We start from the raw sequence: 23,124 nt of genomic DNA on the forward strand, positions 1-23,124 counted from the left end.
GGAGAACACTTGAGATGGTACTAACGTGTTGCACTGGTTAGCATTTTCTCCCGCACCGCTGTGTCCTGTCTTATCCTGTTACTCCGGTAAGATCTACAATCCTCTTTTGCCCCTTCGGCTTAAGACCTTCCCTGGACTCAGGCTGAGTGCTGTACGATGCTTCCTTCCATCTTGTTCACTGCTTGGTCCTTACTGCTTGTATGTGATGAAAATAGCATGACGGAAAGAGAGCAACACCAAGATAAAAGAAGCTAAACGTTCTTTGCTCCTTCACCCCCAGATGTTCTCCTTAATATAGTAAAACCCTGCGTGTCAGGGAGCTCTCCATTTTGTTTCGACTCATTGTAAAGCTTGTTGGTGGAGTGAAGGGGGCAGGTTCATCTGGGAATCTTGCCCTTCTAGATCGCTGGTTCTCAAGTTGTTGGGGGAGAGCATGGGAGGAAAATGAGAAATCAAAGTTGCGTAGGAGTGCTTTCAAGGAGAAGAGTGTTTGTGTGTGAATGTAGCTGTGCGAGGGCAAAGAGGGAGTGTTGGAAAGACTTTCGGAGATTCTGATAAACACCTGCCTTTCCTCTGATATTATTAAATCATTGTCTTGCAGGAGAGGAAGTAAGCGCTGCAGGAGTGATACTGGGGCTTACGATTTGGGGTAGGCTCTGGTCCATGATAAAGTCCAGGAAGTGGGCTCCCAGAGCGACAGGGCGGTGAAAACAATTGCAGTGAAAGCCGGGAAGAGGTGAGGCTGGCATGCTGGGCGTGACCAGGATAGGGTGGCTGAGGCTTCGGATTTCTCCTTTATCACCCACAGCGCTGTCTCGAGCACCAAGTACATAGAGTGCGTTCAATAAATACTCTTAATAGACTGTGTACATTTCAGAAAAATGTATTACTTTTAATATCAATTATGTGAGCATGCAAGTTTGCTAAATACAAAAGTCATACAAGCTCACAAATGACTTCAGAGACTGCCACTCTTAATTAGGGAACAATTTAGGGCCTATGAAGACATCATAAATCAGAGATCCTTCCTGTTTTCTCTTGATGACTATATATTTTCTCCCCATTATTGTAGGCTTCGCTCAGAAGCTTTGCTGCCTGCAGGCAGTTACATTTCTTTACCCATCGTTGCTTCTCTGAAGAGAAATAGCAATACCATTCATCTTCTAAAATGGTGCGTTTCCACTGGGTCTGGGTAACACTCAATTGTGCGGCATTTACAGTGTGCAGCTCTGGGCGTGTTGCCTAAAAATTGAAGGCTGCCTGTTATCGACTGGAAAAAAAGCATTTCTATGAATTTATGATAATATGTTAGCATAGGATGCTTACAACTGAATAAAGGTAAATTTGATAAGTTCACACTTGTAGCATATGAGTCAAAAAACTGAAATTGTTCTATCTCTAGTTAAATAAAATGGGTAGCATGAGACATAAACATCTGAACCATGCTAAAGTTAGACTATATGCCAGAAAAGTATATTCTGGGAAGTATAACTCAGAAAATACATTCTAATTTCTTTCTTTCTTTCTTTCTTTCTTTCTTTCTTTCTTTCTTTCTTTCTTTCTTTCTTTCTTTCGTTCTTTTAGAGCACTTTCTATGATCTAGACACATCCGTGTCATTACTCATACAGGTAACCTTGAGAAAAACAATTCCCCTTTCAGGGAGTCAGTTTTCTTCTTTGAAATATGGAGGCTGAACTAACCCATCTCTAAATATTCTCTTCAGATACCCATGCTCTGTAATTGGCTTTAGTTTTATGGCATGTGCAGTAGAAAGCTCCTTGGAGACAAAGATAGGTTCCTATCTTAATTTCATCCTTTAATAGCTTTTTAAGCTCAGAAACATTATACCGCATTAAGCCTCAATATCCTAATCTGTGAAATAGGATAACATTACCTCTTTAATTGAATTATTTGAGGATTAAATGGGAGAAAACCAGGGGTGCCAAAAAAATGTATACACGTGGACACTGTGGTCAGTGTTGCTCAAGCAGTAGTTCGTCGTCATCAGAAGTGTCTGGACGCTGATGGGAACCACTCTGAGCATCTCTTGTCATTGCAGAAGTCAAATGTGACTTGTATTCATCTTTTGTTATCGGTGTATATTGAGTATTACAATTTTAATAGTTTTTTTTCCTTTCTTAAAACGTGTATACATTTTTTTCTTTTTGGCACCCTCTGTCTGTGCTGGGAAGTGATGAGCATAAGGCTGCTTATTTAATAGGCATTCAATGTGTATCATAAAACCAATGCCTTAGTTTACGACCCTTTCCTCCTCTCCTTAAAAATTCAACTCCATGTATATTATTGACTTGCAAGTAAAAGACATTACAATAAAATTTGGAAAATACTGTGAACTTCCGCTGAGCAACCTTTGTAAAGTAGATGTTTTGGAAAGATTTTTATCTTTCAGCTTGGGAATGCCTCTGGGTTAGAACATAGCAAACAAAGTAGCAGTAAGAGGTCAAAATAATTCAAAAGCTCCATATGACTTCACAATTTAGCGGTATTATATATTCGCAGACAGCACATGCATTAATCATATTACAGCACACAGGAATATAAACCCGCCACATATACTCAGCACTAGTCCTAAACTTTACAAAACCACATAAAATCAGTTTGGAATTCCACAACTTTAGGATGAGGAAAACTTAACCGAGATTCATACGGAAGCTATGAGGGTAGTAAATGAGGATATTGAAAAAATGATTTTTTGGGTTGAATGTTTTAAATGGACTAGCAGAGATTGTCTAAAATAGCCTTAGGAACCTTTTTTTTCCCACTTGTAAGTCTATTAATTGGTAGAGTCGTTTGAATTTTAACTGGACATTTTGGGCCTTAATGGGTTCAATAGAAGGAAGTACTCTAAAACTTAATTTTTCCTCTTTCTGTTTTCTGAGAGAAACGTGTCATCCTATTAACACGTTTTCTAGTCATGTAGGATAGAGGACCAAATGATACCCATACCCTCATCCCTCTCTTTTGAAAAGTACCGTAAAGGCAGATGAGGGCAGACGTACCTTCATCGTAATGCAAATACGAAGGAGGGCTGAGTTGTTTATGTGCAGATGGGTTACCTGGTGAAACCTGTTTATGCTACTTCACACGGGACTGCATCTAAGACCTGGGGGACAGTTAAGTGGGCTCTTTATTGTAAAAGGTCTTCCTGTTGTCTGCTATTTGTCCAGTAATTCATGAGCCATTGGCATATTACTGGTTCCTTGTTTATTACCACTGAGACATGAGTTCATAATACTGTCCAGAGGGATTACACAGCTCACAGAAACTTTCCATGTAAGAACCAGAATGTCAAAACAGCTGAGGCCATCAACAGTATTAATGAGTATTAATGAGGATTCTGTTAGCTTCTAATGATGATGATTATATCAGAATGCAATTCACGCTGATTATTAGTAAAAGTTTACAAACATTAAAAAGTGCATAATAACATTTGGATCTGATAGGGCTGAAAAAAGACATGAAAAACAACACGAGGGCTTTACTTTTGTGATTGGTGCCCACATGATTGCAAGGAGATCCTTTTCTCCACCTTTTCCAGCTCCCTGGAGAGAAGCTGTGCTCAAAATTTAAACAGTAGCATACAGCGTGTGGGAAATTTGATTCCATAACAAGAACACATTTCCAGTTGTTAGCATTATCATCTTGGCTTCTCTTTCCCACCTTCCTAAATTCTCCAAAATCCTCAAAGTTCTCCACTGGGGAATAAAATAAAATTTGCGGATCGAATTGGGGTCTGTGCAGACACCGAACTGAATTCAGGTAATATTCACATTAATGGATATTTTTCAAATACCTGTATCATAAAAGCAAAGGGGACTTGATGAATCTGTTAGACTTCAGTCAATTCATCAGCAGTGAGTCAAGGGGAAAGATTAAGTTTAAAAAAAACAAAACAAAACAGAAAAACTGTGATCTATCCTGGGTACACCACCACACAATGGAAAAGAAAAGAAGGCAGCCCTTTTAAAAATGAGTGGTATAAAAATTCACAGTAACGTACATTTTTTTTTTGTTTTTCATGAGCAATCAAAGAAGGAGGGCAGTGCCGAGCATCTATATTGTACGATACAAAACAGTGTGAATAACACAGCAGGAACACACGGGTACGTAACGCTGAAAACAGTGCTTTCTGGATGGTTCTCTTACTGGGTGAATACCTGGGCCAGAGCTACTGAAACTCTGGGGTTCCACCAACCCTTTGCAATTAGACACAATGAAATCCTCTGACATTGTGAGGGGCCAGATGCTACAGGAAGAATCATCATCCAGGTCGGTGCTACTCTCTACAAGCATTTCATCACGTGGTCAAGTGAAAGGATCCGTACAAAAATGACACCCAAACACAAGCCACATGCTTTCAGCCATTGCTAATGACAGAGGTAGAGAAAAGTCTGTCTGCAGCCACAGCCTCTGCCCCCATTTTCAACAGGACGGTGAGCAGGATCCTGCAATGCAGCACAGCCATTTTCTGTTTCCCCTTTTCCCTCTCGGGCACAAATGCATCCCAGCCAGGCCTGGAGATTGGAGACATGGTCAGGTGTGGAGGAAGATCAAAGGGGGGTGTTAGCTTTCAGATTTTGCTGCTTCCCCCTGAGCTTCCCCACTTTGTTCTGTCTTATTTCGCTGTGCATCTTCTTCACCTTCTGTAAGAAACAATGAAAAAAGGATAAAAACTATTATTTATAGTTACCCACTATCCATATATCACATTGGAAATTTAAGAAATATTCCCAAAGTCTGAAATCCTCATAGAGACAAGTGTATTTTCTTGGTAATGAATTACCCATCAAGAAAACAGCTCAATTGTTTCAAGGGCTGCCTCATTTTGGTTCTGTGAATTTGGACAGCATGGCTTAACAACAAAATAATACAGAATTTTCACAGAGGTTAGTTATCATCTATGCTTTTGATAAATAACTAGGATATCTCATGGCCAGGTGATATCATATAGTTTCATGGGTAGCAGAAATCACAAGTGTCTTTAGGCTGAAATCAGAAGTGGGGAGCAAGTTTACCTTTTTACTTCTATCTTACTTTAATAACTTTTTAAAAATTGCATTTTATATTATAGCGCTTGATGATAACCTTGATGATTTCTCAGAGGTTTAATTAGTTTAAATTAAAAGCAACAGTAGAAGATGAAAGGGCGTTATGCCAGCTGGCCAGCCCCTTATTATACAGTAATGATGGCCTCTGATCTGCCCTTAGAGAAGAAACGCAGGACTCCAATAAAACTGCCCTCATAACTGTACTCTCTGCAGTGATTTCAGCTAGTGACACAGCACATTCTGAAATTAAACAATACTTTCTCTCAATATTCTGTCCTTTTTGCTGAATATAAGCTGTAGGCAATCCTCGATTCAAAGATACATATATTTGCATATATTAGTTCATTATTAAGCAACCAATATGGCTGAGTGGACAAAATATTAGGAGGTGTTTCAATAATGTAAAATATAACAACGTTTGCTAAGAGTTTGTTGCCATAATTCCAATGGCTAGAGATAAGTGGGCTGGTCCATTCGTTAGATGGGAATGTTGAAAAGCAACTTCTCCTGGACTCTTAACAAGTACACACAAAACATTATCACCATACACACCATGCCTTAGGGAAGTTAAAGTAGCTCTTTTACATTAAAAAAAAAATAAAATCTGTTCTAACAGGGTTCCGAGGCTATGACCAGGCATTATATAGCATTTTCACACATTACTTTCATTATTATAGCACTGAATAGGCTCCCAAGTAATGCAGGTGGATTGAATCTGAGATGTGTACGTGCAACAAGAACGTGATAAACAGGAGAAGCTCTCAGTCACCAAAGGCCTGGAGTCAGCTGAGGGAAGATTCAAGAGAGTCGAATATTTAAAGATGAAAGTGACCACATAAATACAAGATGAGGGATTTAACTCCCATGGGGCTTGGGATTTTCTAGGTGACACTTCTAGAGACTTTGTGGGGACACTTCTCAGGGCTTAGACTAATGCTACAAACATGGAGCCGTGGCTAAATAGATGGTTGTTAACAGGTCCGGATAAACAGGGGACAGGAAAATTGTTGAGCATAAACTAAAAAGAAGCTGAAACACTCAGGGATGATAAACATCTCAGCTACCGATGTTTTGTTTGTCATTGTATGTTTGTCAGTATTGTACAGCATTTGAGTGGGAAACCCTGTAAAATGAAGTCATCGCATATGGAGTGGGGGTGATTGAGTCATAGATTAGTCCTTGGCTTTTCTCTTGCCTTCGGCAATGTTTGTAACTCTATTCAGTTGCTTTCGAAGGTGGTTTTTCATGCCGTGGTCCTACTTTGGCTCATGCTGCAAATCATTCCATGTTCATAGAGAGATGGGTGTCAACTCACCTGTCTTGTTGATATCAAGACCTGCCAATTTCAGGGCTAATTCATTGCTGTTGCCACTTGCAGAGGAAACCAGGATGTCATGTATTGCATTTCGTCTACCTGTTCTTCCTGAAGCAATAAAATCTGCATATGTAGTTTCCACATCAGTCATTGCTAACAAATATCCACATAGCAGGGACTAAAAAACAGAGAAAAATTAATAGGTTAATATAATGTTGGTCAATGGTAAACATTTAACAAAGATGCTTGTTAAATTACTGGCCAAACAATATGAATGTGAAGTAACTGTCTTGCTCACATGTCTGCAAAGCAAGCAATACTTTGATTCTTGATCAAGGGTCAGGGAACTTTTTCTGTAAAGGGCCTGATGGTAAATATTTTAGGCTTTGAGGGACACATGGTCTCTATCCCAACTACTCAGCTCCGTGCTTATAGTGCAAAAGCAGTCAATATAGTAAACAAATACAGTAAACAAACTGTATTTACAAAAATAGGCATAGGGCCCGATTTGGCCTGCATGCCATCGTCTGTGGACACCTGGTTTGGGTCATACAATTCTCCTTCTCTACTACCATTTTAGCCATTCTTCAACTCCAGAGGGGAGACCTTGACATCAGTAGCATACCAAGGTGTGTGTGTGTGTGTGTGTGTGTGTGTGTGTGTGTGTGTGTAGTGGATGTGGTCCATCCCAGAGGTAAGGAGTAAGCAAATGTACCGTCTGCCGGAAGTCTAAGAACAATATTAAAATTGACCAAAATGCAGTTTGCTTTTTATTATCACCATTCACCCACAACTCTAAAGGATGCCAGCATCAAATACTGCTCCCAGTCTGGGAGGACAGCTCCCTTTGTGGCCTCCTTCATAAGCCATAGCTTGAGAGGAATAACAGTCTTTCTTGACTGACTCTTTGAAATAAAATTTCAGATTTACCAAGGAGTCACTGAAAGTGAGTTTTTCCAAGCTGACTTGGTGATACACATACTTCATAAAAGATATAATGAAGAAAAATATTTTTGAGGTAAAATATGAGATGTGAGGATCAACCAAAGAACACCACATGAAAATCTTTAATTTCTTTTTCTCTGTTTCAATGTATATCCTTCCCTGAAGGTCAAAAGAGGAATGCACACCAAGATAGAAATAATGAAGATTGTTGCGCTAATTTGTTTAAACAGAACTTTTAAAGGACATAATTTCCCCCCTATTCCTAAACATTCCAATTACATTGTACATATAGTTTAAGATTAAAAACTTATGTGAATAATCAAGAGAAAGGACTCTCTAAAATATAAGAAATGTGGAGGAAGCCAAAATGGCGGAACCCGTACATCATTACGGAAATGCATGCTGGCACGCAGAGATAATTGATGTCCTGTACAGTGTACTTTAGAATGGCATCCCGTAGCACATTCCTCTAGGCTTAGTTTCCCTGCCAATTGGCCAGGGAGCTGTTAATTCAATCTGGAGAAACTTTTTATATTCCCTCTTCTTTAAGAGGAAGCTGAAACAGGAGAGAGGGAGGGATAGCATAATACAAAGTTTTGAAATAGGAAATATATGTATACTGCGTGCTTTACTGGGACTGTATCATAGATAACATTGGTTTCCATTTACTCAACTATACCTACCATTCTTTTTTTATGAGACTATGACTTAATGGTTGCTATCATTTCATTTAAAATTTCAAAGGACTCCTGAGAAGATTCTGGGTTTAGTGCTGTATCTGCCACTGGGTCAAGGAGTGACTTAGGAAAAGCACTTGACTTCCTGGTCTTCCGCGTTCTAATAAGTGGGACAGCTGGATGACATGATCATTAATGGTATTTCACAAGAAGAGGTAAAGACAATGATCGTTTAAAACGATCTCAGTTCTAAAATCTTGAACTTGGAAATTCCCTTCTGTGGCCATAATCACCTATTCTTTTTCTTTTCCTCTTTCTCTTAATGAATCTGTTCTTCACATTGGTCATATCTTTAATTCTTTTAACCCTTTTTATTTTACTTTCTCTAGATCCTGTCTGGCTCAATTGCCCACCACTTCGTGTAGCTTCTAATTAGAATCAAGAAGTCCCTTTGATCTGCGGTCCCCTTGACCTTCCTAAGCCTCACCTGGGAAAACAGCACCACACACTTTCTCTGATCTCATTACTAGGAGGCCAAGTGTTACCAGAAAAAGTCACAAAATTGTGCCAATTGGCTCCACTAGAAATTTTTGACACTATTATTAGCATACACTGTGAGTTGTTGGGAAATTCTTTTGTTCACCTCTAGTTGACTCTTCCTTAAGCTTTTCTCTGTGGGAAGGATTCCAAACCCTTTCCAGTCCACACAATGAGACACTACCTGCCCTAAGAGATAACTGCATCTTCTTTTTCTGAGAAGATATAGGACATCTGCTGCAAGTTCTCTTAACTCTCTTCCTCTCTCCAACACAATTCTCTGTAAATCACTATTCTTTCTTTTTTAGGCATGTTCTTGATTCTGTTTCCTATCATCTCCTATAGGACCTTGCTCCATCCTTTTTTTTTTTTTTTTGTTCCTCATAAATTTGAGTCTTCTTTCTCCTCTGGATTTTACTAAAAAAAAAAAAAAAAAAAAAAAAAAAAAAAAAAAAAAAGAACTAACCACTAACCATTCAAACAAATACTCTTTCCTCAACTTTCATTCATCTTTGCTCCAACTAATCTCTTTCCTTCACTAAACTTCTCAGAAGGGTTCAGCTGTTTTTATTTTTCACTTTCTTTGAACAAATCTTCAGAATTTGTATTTCATTGGCTTTTATATAGTTTATTTCGTGGAGACTTCTTTCTTATAGATCTTCGCAATGACCGGTGTTAATATTAAGTAACAGCTTAATGTTAAAGTTTTTACGTGAGTGCCCATCCTATTTGAGTTCTGTACAGTGCATGACACTGCCAGGTACAGTCTCCTTGAAACTCTCCCCGCACATATAGCAAGTTGTAGAGGAGAGTTTCTTATTATTCAAATCTAGACTTTTCCTTTCCTTGTTATGCTATGTCTAATTGCTGAGTACTCAGGTCTTCATGTATCAATTGTGATCAATATTCTTAGTTCTCAAGGCAGCTATGAGAATTTCTTTGGATTATGTATCTAAAGAGCCTAACACAATGTTTGGCACATGGTAGGTAGGTGCTGATAAAAACAAAAAAACAAACAGCTGTCGCTTTCTTAGTTTCCATGATACCTTACTATCCTGGATCCTTCCTACTCGACCTTTGCGTTCTTCACAGATTTCTATTCCTAGGGTCATCTGTTGAAGTGAGGTCACATTTTTAGGGACTTAGGACCAATTCTTGACTTTCTTTACTTTCTGACTTGACTAACTCATCTAATCCCGTGGCATCTAATACCTTATACGGAGAGTACAAAAGTGTGCACCCCCTCTTCAGACTGTTCTCCCAACCTCCCCCCGCACAAGCACCACTGCTGCTGAATAGGTGTTCCCACTTGGTTTTGCACAAGCATTTCAAATTCAATAAAATCAAACAAAACAACAACAAAACACACAAATAGAGAAAATGGCCTCATTAACACACTGTGTTGGAGCATCTTTTTACTTATTTCTTCCGCTCGATATCCATGTCTACTCACTTGCCCAGGTCATGTTGGTCTTTATTTGATGTCCCTCATATTTATTTCTTGTAAAACATAGGAACAACTCTCACCAGGATTATTGCTGAGTTATTCCACGATCTGGGAAGAACTCACTTTTGCTGCTTAAATTTCAACCACCCACTCTCGTACTTAAGTATGTTGCAGAACAATGCACAATATTTCCCAGAGCTGCTGGTGCATTTGTTCAAGTCTGTGATTCCACTAGGAATGCCTTCTCCTAACGAACTTGCTTGTTGAAGTGGATTCAGCCTTCAAAATCCAGCCAAATATCATCTTCTCTTTGTATTCTTTTCCCTATCTCTTCAGCTAGCGCTCCCACGGGCCTTGGTTTGTGCCTGTACAGGACTCTTCATTTTAACTAACATTATGGTGACTTCTCCTTCTAGACAGCTCACAACCTCTTACAAGACAGGACCTGCATTTTGTTAATGTTTTAATTACATACAATTCCTAGCAGAGTCCTTTGCACATTGTCAGTGCTAAGCAAAAGTATGTTGAATAGAACTGAACAATGTGGAAGAAATATATTAATCACTTTTCATCGGTAGGCTCTGAGAACTTCCCTATTCCCTAATGATACTAAATTACCAAATCCTAAAAATCCATTAGTTTTTATAGGTGAAGAATCTGAGCACTAGGTAATTCAAGTGATTTGCCCATCTTCACAAAATTAATTAAATGTCTAGAATGAAGGTCTGCAAAATCCCAGGCAACTTTTTCTGCTTTACCAAGTTGCCTGTCTGTGAATAAGTCAGGATTTTGAACAAAGTTTTTGACCTTGGGGTAATTCAGTGCTGTTAGGTATAAAGATATTTTCATTATCTACTTCACCACCATTAACCAACAGAGCATTTAGTTTCTCACCTACTATAAAGATTTAGAATTGGACATGCCCATCAACCTAGCAAATACAGAGGGTGCCAAAAAAATGTATACGCATTTTAAAAAAGGAAAACTGTATTAAAAATTGTAATACTCAATATATACCGATAACAAAAGATGAATACAAGTCACATTTGACCTCTGCAATTACAAAAGGTGCTCAGAGTGGTTACCATCAGCGTCCAGACACTTCTGATGACAGTGAACTACTGCTTGAGCAACGTTAACCAAAGTGTCCACTTGTATACATTTTTTTGGCACCCCTGGTATATATCTCATAAAACTTTCGGGGAGGTGAAGTTAACAGGAATGAGCTCTTCTCACAATCACTGATTGTCTTTCACTAAGTCTCTTTATGGCTTTTCAAAACATAGGGCTTAAAAAAAGCACAACTGATATGTCTCATCTGATAGCAATGCTACAAAGTAGGTGAAAATGTCCTCATTTTCAGATAAAGACAGTAAGTCTCTGAGATGTTCAGTGACTGCTAAATAATACACATAACTATGACTTACGCCCAGGTCTGTGAGTTTTACATAAAAACATGATATTTTGCAATAAAGGTCCTTGTTTCTTGCCATTATCATTTTTTTTTAATGTAGACTATAATATTGCATATGCACTGAGGATTTACATGTAATTCATTTTTCTGATAACAGTTTTAAGGAGATTTGAAATATCAAGAATGATACAGAAAAAAGTGGTGACATTGTCCATGAGGATATTTGAATTTAAAGAAGGTATACTCTGTTATGACATGCATATCTGAGAATGTGAAAAAAAAATCCTGGTGGTTAATTCCCCTTATGAGATGGGAGCCAACAACTTAATTTGAATTTTCACTTAGTGTATTCCTAAGTAATGAGCACAGGAAACAAGAAACAGGGTTGTGAAAGGTGGAAATGTGCATTGTGTCCACCTTTAAAATGTGTGCATATAGATTTAATTGAATTGAGTGAAAGATAATGATGATTGTGAGAAGAGCTAATTCCTGTAAATGTTTCCCCTTAAGTGTTTATGAAATATATTTGCTAGATTGATGTGCATCCAATTTTAAACCTTAAAGGTAAGATAGAAACTAAATATTGGGCATTCAATTATACCGTGTTTACCGGAAGATAAGACCGAGCCAGACAATCAGCTCTAATGCGTCTTTTGGAGCAAAAATTAATGTAAGACCTGGTCTTATTTTAATATAAGACTGGGTATAATATAATATAATATAAATAATATAATATAATACCAGGTCTTATATAAATTTTTGCTCCAAAAGAGGCATTAGAGCTGATTATCTGGCTAGGTCTTATTTTCGGGGAAACATGGTAGTAGCCATTATAATAATTATTATAATAGTTACTATTGTAGAAGTACTATTTCGTTTTTATTACATTTTCTTTCTCCAGACAATAGACTTATTTTTCAGTAAAAAAGAACAATAACTGACAAATAGTACATATACCAATAGGTGAATGAAGGAAGAATCCAATTATATTTTTAAACAGAATATATAGTTGCTGTGAACTCTATATTTTTTCTCTCTCTCCATGATTAGAGTTCTTTTACTGAATTCCCATTAAGTGCTCAAAATAGTTATTTTACACACATGGCAGCTATGTTATTTTTTCTTTCCGTTAAACATGCAGACACAGCTCTGCAATTTAATGCTATGATGACCGGAGACTGGAAATATCTTTCACACCAAAAATGCCACTATAAAACGACTTGAACTTTTGCTCAGAAATTCCAGGGAAACTGTTGTCAAGTGATTATTTCTGACAGATATTCGCCTCAAAATGACAAAAGTAAAAAAAAAAAAAAATCTAATAAATGTCAACCTCTGGTTGAGGGTTAATAAAGTAGCAATTAACGCAGCTTCTGGCCATATAAAAATAATCAGAATAAAACCTAGAATATTTACCAAAAGTGGGCTTTGATTCTTCACTCGAGTTTTCCCTGTGTATGTTGCTATATAATTAGAATTTTCTAGACATGACAAATGGCATTATTGAATATAAACAAGATAATATGGTGTTACATTTTTTTGTACCCAGTCATACAAAAGAACCAGTTATGCTATGATTCAGTCCAAATACAGAGCAAAAATGACACTTTATTATTTAAATACTGTATTATTTCAAGGTAGATTAAAGTATAAATCTCTAAATATTGGTATCTAAAAATCCAATCAAAATTCATGACTAAGAAATAAGCTTGCTTTTTGTCTTCCTCCTTCTTAAAAAAAAAAGCCTCACTTTCTCATTCTTTAACGAAAGAAACAATGTACTGGTATTCTAAAAATTCTTCATTTGTATAATGGCTTTCTAAACTGAGATTCATGATCTGTGTTGGTCTTTGCCTTCTTTTTGCCCTCTATCTTTTTAAATATCATCTACAGAAATTATTTGAGAAAATAAACCCGAAGATTTTCCTCTAGTAGAATTTAGCTTTAGGTAGATTGCCCAAGGCTAGGAAAAGTGTGTACTTACGTCTCCTACATGAAACAAATTGAAGTGTTCCACATAGATGTATCCTAGAAATAGGGCCTATGAAGCTGCTAAAACGATTTTTATAGTGACATTGAGTCATGAGCCAAATGGTGACTGGATAACATGCTAATTTTACTCCTGTAAATGGGGACACATGAAATGAGACTCACAGACTTGGAAGAAAGAATGGAGAGAATGCCATCCGCAGGCACTGCAGACTTCTTTCTCTCTAATATGAACGATAGGGTTTATTTTAAGTTTAAAAGAGAAGGAAAATCCTTCCTGTCCCATTACTACAAGCGCAATTATATAACTTGTCAACTGTTACTTTATTAAATCATGTGAAGTGTTAAAAGCCCTTAAGTAAATGACTGTGTGTGGTTGGTCTCCATTAGTGTTTCTGAAGTGTTTTGATCTCAGATTTTCATTACATTCTCAAAAATTACTGAGAAGTCCAGTGAGCTTTTGTTTCTATGGTTATATTTGCCAATATTTACCATATGAGAAATTAAAACTGAAAACAATTAAATGTTTATTAATTACTTAAAAACATATAATTAAGCATTATATGTTTCCATAAATATTTTTAATGAAATGAAATGTATTTTCCAAAGCAAAGAAAAAAAAATGACAAGAATGGTGCTGTTTTACATTTTGCAATTCTCTGGCTTAATTTTGCAAATGGCTGGCTTAATAAAAGACATCTGGTTTCTCATATCTGCTTCTACAATCAATCTGTCTCAATATGTTGTTTTAGCTGAGGTATATGAAGAAAATCTGGCCGCACACAGATTTTTTTTTTTTTTTAATTTGGAAACATGAGGAGGATTTTAATAGCCTTTTGGGATCATTGTGGATTTTTAAAAATTTTGCAGTGTGGAATCTAAAACCATATTAATATGCTTTCCATACTCTTATTTTATTAATATCTATTGTATACTTTGCACTTTAAATGGATCTTTTACCGATACATATATATTTATTAACATCAAGCATTGGTCATTTGGTAAATATTCGTTTATTGGATTACACAAAATTTCCAAATTCTATCATATTTCATTAAACAATATTACATTTGTTAGTAAAGCCACCTATTTCACCAGAAAAGCCTTTATGAATTGGGAAATTGACAAGTTCACAGGGGCGGATAAAAGTTTTCCAAAATTGTGATTTTTGTTTGAAAGCTCAGATGTTGGCACCAGATACAGTTGGATTTGCTTCCCTTGAAGTGACAAGCTCACTTTGTTCCTTTTCAAGAAAATCTCTGCCAAATATCCAAGTTTGAAAATCCAGTTTGCCTGTCAGTTGTTCTTTCAAGTCAAAATGGTGATTCACGAAAAAAGTGGCTAGTTTTGTTCTCAATCCAAAGCAGTCGCACAAGTGCTTTCCTTGAGACAACTGTGCACTTTGGTAGGTGACAGAAGTGCCTTATGCGACTTCCCATCTTATCACACAGAATTTTAAAAAGACCTGTACTTAAGGTCGAGATTTGACAAAGCTCTTATTTTTTTTACTGCTTCATCAAGTTCATTCTTTAGGTAAATCTTGCATTTAAGAAATTCTGTGAGTGTGTGCTGGTGAAAAATGTCAGGGTTACTAGTAGAGTTTGGTGTCACTGACTGGATTAGCACTGAGGTGTCAGCATTTCCCGCCCCCGCCCCCACCCACCATGCTTTTGCACTGTAGTGCAATTGTCAGACGAGTGAATAGGGCAGATAGCTTGAGTGTCATTGTGAAAATTATTTTAAACTTGTGAACCTATTGAAAGTGTCTCAGGGACTGACTGAAATGCTTTGGGGGAACATGCAGAAATCTGGGGACCAAATTTTGAGAATGATGTAGTGAAAAGAAATCTATCCAAGGAACACTATAGATTCCAGAAGGAAATCCTTGTGTAAAGAGTTTAACTAAGCAAATATTTAACTCCTAAAATACTATGGAAGTATCAACTGATCTATTCCCATGCTAAATATTATCCTTTTTCCCCCTCCTTTCTTTTCCTGTATAAGGATATGACAATCTTAAAAACAACCTGGTACCTTATTTCCAAAAAATCTTCTTAACCTCACAAACCAGAGGGCTCTGAACTAAGTCTCATGAGCGCAGGACAAGATTCCAGAAATGGACGCTGCTTCAGCTCCCTTTCCACTTGAGTTGGTCTATTTTCTAGTCACACTTCGGAGTGAATAACAGCAAAGAGAAAATCAAGAACCATAACTCTTATTAGCAACAAGATAATTTGAAAATGTCCACAAGTCACCTCTGTTCAGGCAGTTACGGTTCCGACACCAGGTCATGGCATGGCATGCTCTGGAGTGCCACCTGCTGTAAAAGGGACCTTTGTGACACTTCAGAGGAGTGTGGACAGTGTCCTATCAAAAGCACACTTAAAAAAGTGGCCTCACGTACTGAGTAGTATCACAGAGATACGTCAACAGGTATTAACTAGGTCACGCCACAACTTTTTTATTCTAAACCCAAGGCATTGATCTTTTTATCACAAAACATTGCCAGAATAAATTTTTCCCAATATTGAGAAAGAAATAGGCTATGTTTTAATGTTTTCACTATCAGTTTTTGACTCATACTACTAGAGAGCATAAATAGCCAATCTACTTTAGTTGGGGGAAGTTCTTCACGACTTCCCTGATTTGAACTGTGTAATAAAAATTCTCATTCAAGAAAGTTCCAATATTTGATACTCATGATTGTTCCTCTCAATCTATTCCTTCTCATCAATTTATTTCTGATCCTCGATGTGATCATTGCGACCCTTATGCCTTCATTCCGTGTGTGTGTGTGTGAGATCTGTATATATATAATCTTCCTTTTTTGACATGGGCACATTTTCATATTGTTTTGTAAATTAATAACCTAGTCAATTGTATCATTACTTAATGTCTTCTCTCAAACTTTCTTTAGCCAACATTCAAATCCTGTTCTTTCTTTCCACAGTGCTTAACAAATCAAAACTTTATAATGAGAACTCAGCCTATAAATGTTAAGAAGCCAGAAGCACACAGGCTATCTTCCTTTTGGATATATTTTTGCTGTCTAATTAGGCAAGTGACTCATAAATCCCTTTGCTTGTTTCTAGCAGACCTCTTTACCACAGCTAACAACAACAATTGCTTTATTTTTCTGTGCTTCTTCAGTCTTCTATATTTTACTTTCTCACTTTTCAGAGAGCATCTTGCCTATGGACTTTATGAAGATCAGGGTCATCCTACATAAATTAATTCTCCTGTATCATCACACACAAGTCATCCCACTCTTGATTCAAGAGTCCATGTGCCCACCAGTAACTCCTGACCGGTGCTCTTGATTTTATCTTCTTTCTCGTCATCGTTCTTCAATTCTGCCTTGTGCTTCCAGAGTTTGTTTTCTCTATTTCTCCAATGCCTATAAAATGGCTTACATTTTCCCCGTTATAAAATATATGACATCTTTTAACCCTGTATGTTCTTTAATATTCTCACCTGTTTTATTTGTTACTTACTCCCAAACTTACAGGAATAGAGGTGGATACTAATTGTTCCTGCTTCCTCTACATTGCTTTATTTTTAATTCCTTTGAAATTTGACTCATATATCTATTAATTTCCTAAAATTGTTTGCTTGAAGAAAAACTGTTATAATCACAACATTCAATGGCCTTTTCACAACAATGATCTGTATCCAATTGTATACAGCATTTTACAATATCACTCCTCTCTTGAAATATTTTTGTTCCTTGACTGCCACAGATACTGTACTCTTGGTTCCTCCATAATCTTCTTCTTACATGTCTTCTTTTTCTTTTCCCCACTTAAACACTCTTTATTCTCTTTCTTGTTCTTTATGTTCTGTGTGGTAATCACATTTACCCCAATAGCCTTAACTGCCACCTGCATATATGTGACTATCAAATCTATACATTTGGGGACTGATATTTTTCTGAATTGTAGTTTGAGAGTTTTTACTGCCTGTTGGTATTCCACCATTGATTCCCCACGAAAACCCAAGTTTAGTAAGTTCAAAATAGAATCTCTTGCTGCATCGCCACCTTCCCTCTCACAACTAGTCATTCTCTTCATGGTTTAGTGTATGATCACAACTATCTTCTCGGGCACCTAGGATGGAAATCTTAGAATTGTCTTCAGTTGCACCATCTCACTCATTCTTCACATCCAGTCATTTTTTAAACTTCATTGTTTGAATTCGGTCCATTCCATGTCACTTTAATTTTCATTTCCATTCTTTTTTTTCTGGTCATTACCTTCATCATCTCTTTCTTGACTATTGCAGTTTTGGGCTAACTACTCACTTATTTAAATCTATTCTTCTCCAACTTACTCTTTACACTGTCACCGGAGTTGAGTTGATAAAACATAAAGTGCTCAACAATTCTCAGTGGCCCCTGGAAACCCACAAAACGTAGTTCAATTTTTGGCAGGTCCCACTAGAATTTGAAGCCTCCCAACTTGACTAGTCTCCTTCCCTACTCTCTCCTGTGTGCAGTCAGGTTCCATCATAGCCAAGAGTTGGGACTATCTCTGGTGTTTTCCTTTTAGTTTCCTCATGCTGCTTTCTCTGCCTGGAATGCCCTTCTCTCTCAGTGATGAAATCATCCTCGTCTTTCAAGCCTCATTTATAAGCCATTCCCCATCCCCCATCCAGGTATAATGAATAACTTTATTATAGTGTTTCATTTTGGCACTAGGTAAGAATTATTTTCATGTTGTTTTCTCTGTATATTTGCCTTGAGATCTGGGACTTCGGTTTTTGAGTGCCTCACAAGTGCTTCGCAAAGGATTTTGTATGTTGTTCTTCCATCTACAAAAAGTATTTGGTAGATCTGTTTTTAATGATCTTACTCAATACCCTTATTGGTTAAGAAAAATTTTCAAGGTTATACCATTATTAATAGTAAAAGTCGGCTGAGAAAGCACGTTTCCTTATTTCTATTCAGTTCATTTTTCTGTCTTGCAAGACTTTTAATCAGCTGAAGTAGAGGAACTGTAATCATTTCCTCGAATACATGTTTTCTTTTGTGTATTCTTAATTATAACAGAGGATTTGAAAGAAAAAAAAAATAACAGTGACAGAAAGCACTCTAGAATTCCTAGTAATCCATCCTATTATCACTTGATTGAGGGCTACCTCTTTTTAAGTTTTGATAAAAAAAAAATATGTGACTGAAGTAGCAAATTCATGCATGGACTGATTTGTTCTGTCCTTCTCTTGTTAGGGCTTTTTACATCATTTATTTAATATTTCAAAGGGTTTATAAATCATTTATCAGCTAATCTTTGCAACATCCCTGCTGAGACAGTCAATTAGCTGAAGAAGTACCGCTGGTTGGCAAGTGACAAGTAATACCACTTGCACATTAGAGATGGAGAAACTAAAGCAGAGGGAGGTTCATGGACGTGGCCATGTCTTACACAGTCTGTGATGGTACTGATGTCAGAAAGGGGACCTGGGGTTATTTCATCCACAGCACGAAAGCCTCTATTTAGAGCCTGGGGCTGATGCTGTTCTCTATTATGCAATACAGTGCTTTCTAAATGTGTTTCCCCAAAATAAGACCTAGCTGGACCATCAACTCTAATGCGTCTTTTGGAGCAAAAATTAATATAAGACCCGGTCTTACTATAAGACCGGGTATAATGTAATGTATGTAATGTAATGTAATGTAATGTAATGTAATGTAATGTAATGTAATGTAATATAATGCTAGGTCTTATATTAATTTTTGCTCCAAAAGACGCATTAGAGCTGATGGTCTGGCTAGGTCTTATTTTTGGGAAACATGGTAGATAGAGTCCAAGGAGGAAAGATACTTTTAAAAATCTATGCCATCTCTAAACTAAGACTATTTTTTCCCTACATCAAACAAATATTTAGCTTTTGAAAGGATGTTAGGACACTGACACATTTCTTCTGGAAAAAACTCATTATTAACTTTTCCACCTTTGCAATTACAATGAAAGGTCAAATCAAGCACATTAGTATTTTTATTTTTTGGTCTGTTCCAAGGTCTAACAATGCCTGTAAGAATAGCAAAAAAGCTTTTGTTTACCAGTACATTATCAATAATAACAAAAATAGCACATATTTGCCAGGTACACTAAGACATTTATGTGAATTTATAATTTAAATTTCTCAACAACTGTATCAAACAAGTATTCTCATCTCAGTTTTAAAGATGAAATAACAAAGGTTTAGAAACATTAAGTCATGAAACTGGGAGCTTATTTAACTGCTTACAAAATCAGTTGCCATTTTCCACATTTGTCTTGGAACATACTAAATTTTGTTTTCTGTGAATGGTTTGCCCTCAATATTTGTTTTTAAATAAATATGCAGTAGTTCCCATGCTGTTTTGAGACATTACTCTGTAGGGTGATATTTTATTGCCATCCCTACAGAACCTGGCTTTTTAATATTACCATCTGATACACATAATATTACTTGACACCACCTCTTCCTTGATTCCTGTATTTGTTCTATAAACACTTTGCTTTCCACCTCCCACCTATGTGGTCTCCTCATCCAAGCGATGCTCCTCATTTTCAGAGGTCTCACTGTCTTAGCTGTTCAGCTTTGTGACAGTAAAAACACACTCACTAGGGGCTATGAGTTTGAGAAGGACTTACAAAATTATCTGAAAAAAATAATTCTACAATATGAAAAAAATCTGCAAAACTGAAATTAAAAACTTGCTTAATATTTTGAACACTCATATTAGTGCATCTCCTCAACTGCCATGTTACTCAGCTCTCATATAGTAGTTGTCTATAAATTACATTGAATATGTGATTTGGGTGCCTTTTAATATGTTTGATAAGACATAGTGTAAAACTTCCAAAAGTGCAATTACCTAGGACTGAGGAAGGTTTAAAAATGGTCCTGCTCTCAGTGAACTAGATGTGACTTCCCTAGGAGCCTAAGGTCCAGAGAGTGAGAGAATAGGTGTGTATCGGAGGGAGCTGTGTGGTATAGGAGAGCCAGGGGTTCCTGACTTACTGAATGGGGAGCAGGAAGGTAGCGGACCCTACAATGGGAATCCGGCATTCTTCTTGATTTCTAACTTGGATGAATGACACAGCATGACACTATTTGGTGAATTAGCTAAAGGAACAGCAACAGCAACAAAGCCTAAGAACATAGTTTAGCATATCCCAATGCCACATTTAAAGTAAATTTGGCCTTCTTTTCCTTCCTGAAGGAATGAAAATGCATTAATTAAACACACACAGACATTGACATACATGCAAACATCTGCTCTTCTGCAACCAAGTGTTTCCTGCATAGTGTCTAACTATCTATTCCAGTTGAAATAGTGCCTAAACACTCCAATATGCCTCTTTTCAGGCAAAAAGAAAAACAGTTGCTATGACTATGTTTGAACATATTTTAAATATATGAATAATCTTTGCCAATTTATCTGCTTTGCAGATACTAGTTTCCCATATAGTATTTAATATCTCCCTTTATTGAACATGTCATTGCTCAGTATTATAATTAATGTTTTTCATCCTTATTATATGTCTGAATGTTAGAATTATTAACTAAGCTCTTTATTAATGGAATGATTTTCAGCACAAAGTTTAATGTTGTTTTTCTCTACCATCACTATATGTTAAAGGATTTTCCATACATTCACTTTCAATGGGATTTTCAGACTTTTTGAAGTCAGTAGGATAAGCTCTAGAGAGAAAAGGGAATGCTGAAGAACAATAGAAATTATATAAATTTAAGTAAATAAGAGAGTATTAATCTAGCCATTAAGAAATATAAATATATATAAATAATAATCTACGTAGTATATAATGTACATATTAATAGACAGTTTCAAAATGAGATAATGCACTGAATGAAATATCTCAAAATATGATTAAAAGATGTAAAATCACTATATTAATAAAACAAAGCAAATTTTTATAGAATGAAAAGATAAATAAGCGTATTTTTGTCTAGAAGGCAAGTTATCTGGAAAATATGACATTTTGTAGATTATCAAAATCACTTTACTATTAATATCCAGTGTCTTTACTACCAACTCTATTACCAGTATTGGAAATTATCATTATCAGAAACATTCAAGAAACTACTTAAAGTGCTAAACAACAGTTTTAACAAATAAAAAACAACCTATCTGATAATGAAATTACAATGAACTGAGAAATTGGAAGATCTCAAAATAGACACTTTTCATTGACTGCAATATGAACTACTTGAGTGAAGAGTTTCTGTTTTTCCAGTTTGTACTCCAAATTTCAGAAAAGGGTTATATGCACATTGCAGGGTACTAAGTAAATATTTAACAAATAAAAATTCTTGGATTCATTACCTTGTACCAACTAGGATTTCTTTTGTACTGACATAATTAGAAGATTTTAATTTCAGCACTATGAATGATTAATGTTTTTATCTAATTTCCGTAACGTTTGTGTCAACCATACTTATTTGAGTGATGATTAGAAGACCTCGTGCTTATCCTATCTTCCAGGCTTTCATTTTTACATATCACTTCATTCATTCACACCAACTTTGGCCATTTTTGTAGCACAAGCAAAGACTATAAAAACAAATAGAACAAGCACTTGCCAAAGAGCTCTAAATAAAACAGGTTTCAGATATGAAATTAGAGCCATGCTTGGTTATACGTCCATCTGGTGCTTCATCTGAAGAGAGACCTTCAACCTTGCTGCATGCATAAATCACCTGGGGTGACTTTTAAATTTTCAAATGGCTGGCCCCACTGTCATATCTGATTTTTGTCTAGACAATAATAACTTTTTATTGAGAATTTTATTTCATTGGTTGCAAAGGCAGCACTCTAGTTGATAGCAACTGCAAGTATGCATGTGTGCACACACGTGTACACACACACACACACACACACACACACACACAAAATCCCCCTTAATCAGAACTATTGAGATCACATGCCATGTATCAACTTATTAAAGTGCAAGCAAACAGGGAAAATAAATGCAAGTCTTTTTCTTATTTATTAAAAAAAATTAGGTGATTAATATGAAGTGGTGGAACACAGAAATCTTGTTGCTTGGTTTACTCCCGAGTCTGTGGCCATGTAAACAACAAGAGTTAACCTGGGACTTCAATTAAGAAACGTTATCTAACGTGCCATTAATTTTTTTCAAACAAATCAGATTTCTATTCTCTTGCTCCATCTCCCTTCATGTCCACTGGAGTCCCCACCTTCTGGCCCCCGAAACTATCTCCTCTACTAGAATATGTTTCTGTGCTTATGGTAATACAATAGTTCAATAGAGAAAGACCATACATGCAGGGAAAGGTGTTCCAGGAAGGAAGGAAAATGCTGTTGCATGTTGTTCATATAGAAATAGCATTTCAAAATCTGTTGCAAAAAACAAAATTTTTAAAATGTAGTGATAGCTAAAGTTTACAGATAATGTTATCATCCTTCTGAAAGAAGCATAGAGGGAACATTGTGGTGTTGGGGAAAATGAAACTAAGTCGTTACTGCAATCTGTTATAGGCCAAGGTTAGGGGATTTAGAAGACAGAGGTTTGAGTGCCATCGTTACTACTTGTTTGCCATTGGAGGTTGGGCAAAATATTTAATTTCACTGGGCTTCAGTTTGCATGCCTCCCAGATGTGGTTTCCCAGAGTAAGGGAAATATTTCAAATCTTTTCAAGGTCTAAAAGTCACTGACCTTACTGTCCATGTGACTTTACAAAGACCACGTTTTCACAAAGG

General features: G+C 36.6%; 1 protein-coding gene and 1 long non-coding RNA gene across 4 annotated transcripts in view; one reads left to right on the forward strand and one right to left on the reverse strand.

Annotated features, from left to right (window-relative positions):
- The window catches only part of LOC109444085 (uncharacterized), an 816,445-nt gene that overhangs the window by 27,720 nt on the left and 765,601 nt on the right, over positions 1-23,124 (forward strand). The window lies entirely within an intron of this gene.
- The window catches only part of PKIA (cAMP-dependent protein kinase inhibitor alpha), a 64,175-nt gene continuing 41,918 nt past the window's right edge, over positions 868-23,124 (reverse strand). For 2 of the 3 annotated variants that reach the window (XM_019725652.2, XM_019725661.2), the window contains 2 exons: positions 6,386-6,563; positions 868-4,665 (listed from right to left, as the gene is read on the reverse strand). In XM_019725652.2, the coding sequence (XP_019581211.1) occupies positions 4,586-4,665; positions 6,386-6,536 (231 nt within the window). In that variant the 5' untranslated portion in view covers positions 6,537-6,563 and the 3' untranslated portion in view covers positions 868-4,585. Of the gene's footprint in view, positions 4,666-6,385; positions 6,564-13,389; positions 13,469-23,124 lie in introns of those variants that run through there. The other variant, XM_019725671.2, reaches the window with a different exon arrangement.

The sequence above is a fragment of the Rhinolophus sinicus genome, linkage group LG14 (assembly GCF_036562045.2).
Source record: "Rhinolophus sinicus isolate RSC01 linkage group LG14, ASM3656204v1, whole genome shotgun sequence".
Taxonomy (NCBI): Eukaryota; Metazoa; Chordata; class Mammalia; order Chiroptera; family Rhinolophidae; genus Rhinolophus; species Rhinolophus sinicus.